The sequence below is a fragment of the Mercenaria mercenaria genome, chromosome 10 (assembly GCF_021730395.1).
Source record: "Mercenaria mercenaria strain notata chromosome 10, MADL_Memer_1, whole genome shotgun sequence".
NCBI classification, from domain to species: Eukaryota; Metazoa; Mollusca; class Bivalvia; order Venerida; family Veneridae; genus Mercenaria; species Mercenaria mercenaria.
This window is the reverse complement of record NC_069370.1, coordinates 64,378,709-64,388,532: the sequence shown is the minus strand read 5'-3', so window position 1 is coordinate 64,388,532 and position 9,824 is coordinate 64,378,709. Positions and strand designations below refer to the sequence as shown.

The 9,824-nt window shown below is 34.0% G+C and overlaps 1 protein-coding gene across 1 annotated transcript; it reads right to left on the bottom strand.

The window, feature by feature from the left end:
- Positions 1-1,126: 1,126 nt before the first annotated feature.
- On the bottom strand, positions 1,127-8,765 carry LOC123561396 (uncharacterized). Its single transcript, XM_045353744.2, has 5 exons — positions 8,445-8,765; positions 5,200-5,319; positions 2,901-3,021; positions 1,938-2,020; positions 1,127-1,543 (listed from the first exon to the last, which is right to left on the bottom strand). Exons 1-5 carry the CDS (start codon positions 8,704-8,706, stop codon positions 1,368-1,370), a joined length of 762 nt encoding a protein of 253 aa, XP_045209679.2. The 5' UTR covers positions 8,707-8,765; the 3' UTR covers positions 1,127-1,367.
- Between the last annotated feature and the right edge of the window lie 1,059 nt (positions 8,766-9,824).

The window sequence follows — 9,824 nt, the reverse complement described above, 5'->3', positions numbered from 1 at the left end:
TTTTTGCTTTTTTTTCTTGTGGATCAAAACGGTTGATACAGGACACAATCGTATACATGTTGAAATCAAAGCCTTGAAATGTCTGATGGTTGCGGGTTTTTGGTAGATTTATTTTCTGTTTAAATGCCAGTCTATGGATATACATCGATGAGAAACAAATACAAATATAATTTGCCTCATATCTAAGATGAACTCTGCCTGACCTAGCTTGTGATGTAACCATGGGCTGGAATACCTTATCATTGATAGATCTTTTATAATCTAAATGGGCAGTGTGAGTGGATACAGGTTGAATAAGAACTGTTTGTTCATTCATCTGCATTGTTCATGAATGGGACTATTTTGAGTGGGACATGAACATCCTTTAGATGTGATTCGGAATAAAATAAAGATGCTATATGATTGTCAGAAATACACTTGTAACTTTGGTAGCGGGATAAACCCGCAACCAAAAATATCAATTCACGTTATTTCCTGCTAAGTTGTCCATCTCTCCTACCTATATATTGATGCCCCCACCGTTTTACTTGATTTGATTATTGTACATTTCGTTGCTGGTACCTGATGCGCACACCATCTTTAGTCTGGTTCCATTGCAGGATCTCAGTTTACCATGTGTATGGCTCATGTTGAGGTACCTTCAAGGCAATCTACAATGACTTCGTTTTCATTTTGATAGAAAAAATGCCAAAGTGACAATCTCAAAAGCGCATTGATATTTTGACATTAAATTTGGAGTATTTGGTAATTATTGTCGGCTGAATTATTTAAATAATCGTAAATTTTCAAGAAATGGTAAAGCAATCAACGATAGTAACTACCACTGTTAAAGTTTCAGTTAACAGGACAATTTATCTAGAGTCTGGAGTAGGAATATTTACCAGTAATGTGAAGAAAAACTTTCCAGTGGGTAAAAAGACCCAACAACGTTTAAAGGTAAAACATTTTAACAGCTTCGGAGCAAATTGTATATTCATTTAACAAAACGTTTGTATTAATTGGCAAGGGAAGTGGCTCTATTCCCTGAAGATAATTATAGGTCTTAGCCTTGTATAAGGGCATACGCAATGTCAGCAACGGAAATATTGCACCAGATATGAAATTTGGACGACAATACAGAAAAATATGATGTTCAAGGTTCTATTGTAACACTGTTTAAAGATGACATTGCAATACATGTGAAATATCTTCACAAATACTGTTTTTCTTTTGAAAACGTTGAAACAAGATATGCAAAGTCTAACATTTACTACAACTAAATGTAAGTATACAATCAAATTCGACTGACATCATCCATTTCGAAGCATTGTGACTTAAATTCGACGCAAGTCATGCTGTCCTAATAAATCTTGTCTGAAATAATTTGTTTAGCAATTCAGTGTTGTATCAACGTCTCCTAAAGGTACACGTCCTCCATACTGTTGACCTTGCCAGTCCTGGCACCGACACCAAAGATCGTCGCAAGCAACTTGAGGATAGTTCCCATTAGGTAGACAGTTAAAAGTCTTTCCTTCTTCACTCAAGTATTCATCTCGAGCACACTCTGGAAGAAGAAATATGTAAGATTTTCCCAAATATATAGAAATATAAAATATTTCATATACTTATCATCACAGCTTGACATAAAATGCATATTACCTTGATCGGAAAGGTGTAAGCCGATTTGTTATTTCACCGTTAAATAGGTCAGTTTTATTCAGATAAAATGGTCACTCCCTGCCGTAATAAATAAATAATAATGTCGGTGTTATCTTCGATCTTAAAATATTGTGCGTAAAATTATGGTATTGCAGTCCCTAAATAGCGCATTATCTAGGCTATTAAGTTTTTTCTATATTTGTACCAAATATATTGTTAATAAAAATATGTACCTATGTTAATATTACCCCATTTATATATATTAAGGCTGAAATGCCATCAAATATAATGTTACTTACGACAGTTCATATCGTCGCCTGTCTCCCATCTATTGACCATGTACCCATCAATTTTTTCTTTTTCTTGTGTAACACAGAATGCTCTGCAGTTATAAAAGCATATGAAACAGTATAAAAGTGAGTATTCAACTGTGAAAAGCAAAACCGAATGTCCAACGGGAGCAACATTTAAAGAACACAGTCGGTCATATATCACTCCGCTTGGAAATAAAGGTAAACGTATTTGTACAAACGTGTTCATCGGCTGAACACATGTATACATAAACATGATATATGAACTCAATATCAAACACGGAAGTAAAGAACGAACAAAAACATAAATTAAGAAGGAAAAATTCCGGTAATACCCCAGACACACATACGGCGCGGATAACTACGTCTAGCCACGGATTGAAACGTACTAACGTACCTGAGCCATACCTTAAAGTAGTAATCCGTAACAGTCCGTACGGCTCAGGTACGGATCGATACGGATTACTATACTATGTTTCTATCCGTAGCTAGACGTAGCTATCCGCGCCGTATGTGTGACTGGGGTATAAACGGCTTGGAACAGTCCACACTAGTTTACTGGTGTTTACCTCACAAACCTCACAGCCCTTTTACTTATATAACGTTGCCAATGAAACATTTTTCTTAAAGAGCTAACAAATGAAATGATTTTTTACAAAGACCTACATGTGAGTTGTTCCAGAATAGCCACAGCTCTGACGTTACGTCAAGAACTATTTAAAACGAAGTAGTACAAGTTTGAAAAAAAATGCTTAAAGATCCTTCTAAAGGGCTTTGAAATCAGACTTGCGGGGGTATCATACCAAATCTCTGTTCACATAAATTAACGGAAAGACTTATTACTGATTTGTATCTGTCGATGTCTGTATTTTTCATGAGAAGAGACAATTGTACAAATAATTTGACAGTTGTGAACAATGAAATTATCTCTGACATTCTGACATGACTCACTGTGATCCGCTAAACTGCATTCCCGCATATCTTCCATTTTCGTCACATCGAGGAAATTCTCTTCCCAGCATTGGGGGCATCTGCTGGACCTGGTAGAGTTCCACATTACACGGTCCTGTGACTGAATGTAAACATAAGTTGTATATTTCAAAGGGTTCTGAAAAACTATCAGGTTTGTGTAAATTTGTATAGCTGATGAGTTCATAAGGTAATGTGAAAAAAAACAAACAAATATTTTATAATTGCTTCTTTATTACTATTGGGAACCTTATACCTGTATGACTTGCTACAAAATACCCAAATAACGTAGACTATTATTGACTTTTTATCGAATAGACAGTTCTACCTTACCCCAGAAAAATATTATTGTTAGATATTCTTAATAGTCCAAGTTACCTATATTACATAACTCGGAGATATGAAAGAGAAGCAAATCAAAACCTGTAATTTACGTTACTACTTATTGGTCTTTGTTATATTTTGGTTTTACCTATAAAGACACTGATTCTGGTATGCAAGGTATGTGTCCTATGCAAAAGACTGGACCATTGATAGACTTGCTTCTGTTAATCATAATAACCTACTGTATAGCTACTGTGCAGTAGACAGATTGCATGTGATATTTTTCACCTTTATTATAGCAAACCAGTTCTCACTTTTATAACGAGTTTAGAAAGCCTGATTAAATTGGGACGAAACAAACAAAGTGATAAAATACAACGGCATATTTATATTTCAATTAATCAAGCTTTATAACAAATATATCTCATTATTGCTTAATTTTTTATAAAAAATAAATAAATAACTAAAATAAAATGCATTCAGGCACCTTTTTAAAATTAATGAATAATTTATGTTTAAATATATCATGTGTATTTTGAACAGTGATCTCTGTTTATTGCTGGATTCTATTACGAAGGTCCATCTTTTTTATTTATTAATTGAAAATGCTGATCGATTCTTAAATTTCTAATAAAATCCAGCAATATTCAATTTTTCTGTTTTTCTTTTGTTACCTTGATAAAAAGATCATAATTAATTAATAATTGGAAAATAATGCTTGCCATTTCTCTAAATGAGTTTTAAATAATTGTTTTATTTTTCATTAAATAAAGGTGAGAGTTTTCTAAAATGGTGAGAATTGTCTTGATGTAAAAATTATAATTTAATTGGTCAGGACATTACTCAACATGAATGAGCAATTACAATTAGTGTATATATTATCAGTTAAAATTTTGTGCATAATCAAAAAAAAAAAAAGCTGCATTTCAATCAGTGAAATGTATAGCACTAGAAATAACCAATTATCTTTACATATCAATAAAATTTTTGATCCTCTGACATGGACTACATGTCAAGTCTACAGGGGTTTTACGGACCCTTATCAGACTGGACCAGACAGGATCCTGTTTATTGGGGATTCAAATGTCTGGCTTTTATAGAGGTGGGGGTCACTTATATAGGAGATTTTCTTTGCCTTTAACAAATGTTTGCTTTAGATAATACAATTGTATGTGTGTGGAACAGATAACATGAAGTAGCATCTGCTGTCAAATAAAACATTGTAATGTTGCGTTGCCTGTAAACCAAAGTAATGTAAATAACATAATCGTATGCCCTCGTAATATCTAAACTCTGGAAGAAAGTATTATATCAAATAAATGTTTGTGATGTGTTAATGTTGTAGTATTATGTTTTCTTAAGGGACATTTCGTTTTACATTTTACATTTTGCATAGACAATACGTTAATAAAAGAATTAGTAGTATTTGTATTCCTTCTTCGACAGAGTTAACTGTTGACTTACAACTTTGCTTAGCAAACTAAATATCAAAATTCATGCAAAAAGCTCAAATTGTCTGGAATTTGCACTATAAATAAAAATTTTACTGACAATGGAAGTATCATATTTTGACTCTGTAAAAACAGCAAAATGTGCATGTTCCATATTTTTGTTAAACATAACCATACTGCTAACAACCTAACATATCATTTATCAAATAATAACGTCATGAAACATTAAAACTAAATGTATATATAATAGAAATTTGTTTTGGGGCACCTGCAGAATCAAACAGCATGACTAAAGTGAAAGGTGGAAATAGATCCCGTTCATTTGTTTGCATTAGTCAAATGCGACATTTTGCACCCTTATTTTGGTTAGAATAAATGCAACTTTCAAAAGGTCAATGTAAAAAGTCCTGAACCTCCTAATTTTGTAAAAGTATAAGCTGTTTCTATTGCAAACACTGAATTAGTGTATAGTTCCCTAGAAATCTGTCTACTGTATATTAACTTACTTTCACAGTGCTCTCCCACATATCCCTCATCGCAATTACATACATACGTCTCCTCGTCATCAGAGAGTGCACATGTGCCATTGTCACTGCATATTCCCTCAGTACAAAATGCTGCAAATTCTGTATCAAAAATGAATTTTATGTAGTGTTAAAATTTTCATTACTTTGTTATATTCGCGAACTTTAGTATTATATGAGTTACCATCAAAATTTCCTGTCACTATCAGAATGATACATGTAATGAGTGATTTTGTCTTCATTTCCTAAAGAGAATGTTCTATTATGAACGCCCCTGCATAATATAAGCAGCCACCTTCAACCAGACAACTACCAGTTAAACATTGCACTGCTTTTGTATGACCTGTGTTAACAGCTTCCTTTTCAAGGTCCCAAGAATGAATTCGATATAAATGTAGAAATTGTCCAAAAGACATTACTTAAAATAAGGTGAAATAAGAATGTGAAACCGAAGTATGGTCTGTGAAGTTTGATTATTTTATATTAAAAGCAGCACATAAGACAAATTCACTGAATGGGCACATATCTCGTCGTAGTAGTGAAGCTTGCAAAATGCATTCATAGAACTTAAGCAAGTAATTGTTGAGAAAACGTACGCACAAGATAACGCATCTAGTCATAAAATATAAGCAAGAATTGCTAAGGAAAACTCTGGACAAGAATTGTACTATAGATTTCTAATGTTGAATAACCAAACGGCAACAAAGATCATCGGAATGGACTATGAAGAAGCTTCTTATAAATTACATGGAATTCGAGCCAGGTTTGCTAAGACTGCGCTACAGTTTACTAATGTTGAAACTGAAACTGATTTATTTGATTAAATGCCTATTTCTATACAATGACATATTCAATCACGTTGTATATTAAATTTAATAAACATTGAAATATTATTGACAAAATGTAAAAACTTACATAAAATTAATAGCTAATACTTGTTGTTACTGTTGTCACATATAAAAGAATTTTCAAGAAATTTAAAACAATGCCATGAAGTCTCTAAAATACAGTTTCTTAAGATTTTTTAAATGTAACAGTATCAAATGATTTACATTTGCCTAACTCTAACGGCAGTTGCTTCCACAGTTTTGGACCTATTGTACAGACACTTCTGTCCTTAAATATTTTGCACTCGTTGTATGAAACAACATAATGACATTTAGATTTTTTTGACGATTTAAAACGTTGTATACTAGGAACATAGTCTGTGACAGCTATACATGAAAGAAAGTATTCATTCCTTGCTTTAACCGGCAACTAATGTAAGTCATACAATACTTGTCTGAAACTGTCCTCCTGTTAAGGACAAGTTTTGCACACATGATTTGGATGCGTTGCATGTTAGTTACACAATACAGTATGTCATTGCAGTAACCCAGATTTGAAATATTAAGTAGAGACAAAGCTAAAATTTTAGTGGCTGCTTTAGTTAAATATTTTCAGATGTTCTTAATTCGTAGGTAATTTAGACTAGCCACTAGACTGATAAGAAAGAATTTGTCAAAACAATCAGATTTTTATTTTTTTTTCCTATTTTATGAAATAGTGACAAATGCCAGATACGACAATTGCAATTTGCATTATCTTTAAAGTTCAAGTCTTCATTAAGAAATGCATCAAGATATCTAATTGTGTTTTCATGTTTGATATCACCACCAGCAATCTTAATCGAATTTGTAAAGTATTTGTTCATTTGAGGTCTGCTTCCAAACATAATACATTCAGTTTTTGAAGTCTTCAATATCAGATTGTTTCTATTCGTCCAGTCATTGATTGTAACTGCGCACCGTTCGAGGTCTCCGACCGCTTGTGATTCTACGAAAGCAGATGCGGGACGAAGGGTTTTTTTTTTTTTTTGCTATACCGTAGACTGATAAGGATTAGGTAATGACATGAAAAAGTGTTCCAGCATAGGTAAGATACAAGCAAGGACCAATGCAACTGCGTTTGCGCACACTGCATTCAAGCTGGCGGTCTGATCAATATGCATTGTTAGCATTAAATTAATTTAACTTTACTAGTCCGAGGCCTTAAGTGGGAGTCGAACCATTGAAAAGCTGTTTCACAGACACCGCACTGTGGTTCAAGTTTATGGCAATCTAACAGAATGTCGTTTTCGACAGTTTTAAATGACGTACTTAATTGCAATAAGGGCCGTGACTCCCTATATCTCCATACCACTTAGAATATCATTAACCAACCAAAGCAACGCAGGTTTACAAGAGTGATTGGTTCTTAGGCAAAAGTTTTGGCTTACTTGTTTAATAAATCTGTAAAGAACTGCTCTCACAATAAGTTTTGAAAGGAATAATAAGTTACTCACAGAACGATAGATAGAAAGCTTTAGTTTAAGAGCTGCCTTTTAGCAAAGGTAAAAACAGCGTGTTTAAACTTACAGGAAAACACTTTGTTGCAATGAGAAATCAACTTATTTAGAATTCGTCTATGTTGAATAATCAAATGGCAATAACTCAGTGAAAAATCATGGGCCTCTGTTGCCGAGTAGTTAAGATCGTTGACTTCAAGTTACGTGCCCCTCATGCCCCACTTGGGGCGTTGAATTATTCATGTGAGGATGCCATCCAGCTGGCTTATGGAAGGTTGGTGGTTCTATCTAGATGTCCGCTGGTGATACACGGAGTGGCACCTGGGGTATTCTTTCACCATCAAATCTAGAAAGTCACCATATGACCTAAAATTGTGTCGGTGCGATATTAATACCACAGTGAAAAATAATCCGACCGGAGCATGAAGATAATATGCTCATCTCCTTATAGGTTTGAAACTTCCAATGTTGTTCGTTTCACTGGACTTAAGTTAGTGGTTGCTTAGGAATTACATTATAGCAGCTATTTGTACGTTCCTGTAAGATGTGTAAAATCAAACTTATTACGATTATAAATTTTCAATTTATCTTGTATCCGTGCAGTGGGATCTGTTGGTCTTTCAGGAGTAAAGCGCATCTGTTGCCTTGAAGCTAGACAATTCTAGCGTCATTGTTACGTCCATGAATGCAAGAAATGTAAGCGATTTAATCATTCATTTTAGGTAAGAATGTTATTTGTTCCAAATTCAAGTGGTTATATAATATTATTCTGCGTTCTGTCACCTTTATATTGAGATACCTTTTCTTAATTATCATTTTTGTCATTCGCTGGGTATTATGTTAATAAAATCATGTCTGTATGTACTAAACGTGCAGAAAGGCAATATATAATAAAACTTACTTTGTCTTCTTTCAATCGCCTCAACAACTTCTTTGAGGTGGTCCAATTTACCACCCAGTGTGGCATCAAGTGTGTCCGTTAGTTCGGATATCTTTTCATTCAGAAATTTTCTTTGTTCCAACATGTTTCGACGCATCTGATCTCGAAAAAATTCTTCTTCCTCAAAGGTCTCCTTTTCCTCATCGTGGTCCCGTGACTTACCTGGGAAGCAAACTACAGTCGAAAGTAGTGCAAAGGTGAAAAATATATATTGAAATTCCATTTCTGTGAATGATAATTGCAGAGTGAAACAAACGTAAAAGAACCAGTCACCGTTTAGCATCCGATATATGTATATGTAGATGGAGTCATTATAAGGTCATTGACCTCTAAAAGCAAGCTTGCTAATCTGAAGCGGTACTTGACATCAATTATATATCTGGAAAAAAATCTCATTTGATCAAGTGTTGTATATCTTCATTAATGATAATTGGCACTTAAACAGAGCTTACCCTCCGCAAATTGGAGCAAAATGTGTTTAGTTGAATGTTGAGAAACAGTTCATTAAGTAAGAACGACACACTTTGAAAGAGTTTGCACTTTTTACTGAACACGCCTTAAGGTTATTTCTGCTTTCCACAGCTAACTAAATTTAGAGTTGATATATGTATATACATGTAACTACAGATTTAAGGTGTGAAGTCAGCCAATAGCAGTAGGAAAATTGAGAGGTTGAAACTTTGATCATAAGATAATTATGTATATATCAGACTCGTATTCAGAAATTCACAGGATAAGGGGGAATGTTATTGAACGGCTGCTTCCGGTTTACATTTGTACTGTTTCGTAATGTAGTTTTCATGTCGTTGTTGCGTACAAATTTTAGCAGTCTAAAATTAAATTGATCTCCGAAGAATGATCTTCTCATACTGGTAAATATATTACTAAAAAATCAGGTGCTGCACCTATCCGAATCATTGCAACATTTCGATCGTTGCACTGAGTTTCTTCCGTTGAAACACTTACTTTGGTTCTTTCCGTGACATAGGGTTGTTTCGGTATATCCCTAATGTTCAGATAAAAGATAAATATTCACGTGTTGTTGTTGAATTTTACCATCGTATCCTAGTGTTCAGAAAATTAGGAAGACTCAATAAATGTTGAAAATCGGGCATGCGTAATGTATTGGCCGCGCTACGTATATCCTACGGTAACACTTTCTACATTAAGCAGACGGACGTAGTGATTTAACTCTCTATGTAGTGACATGTCTTCGCAATTCTGCCCTGCCCAGTGAATAGTTCAGTAAAGTATGTCCTTTCAGTTCTCTAGTATTCCTTCTGAAGAGTTTCAAAAATAGATCTGCTGAATCAGTATTTTGCCGAAATAAACGCTAATAAA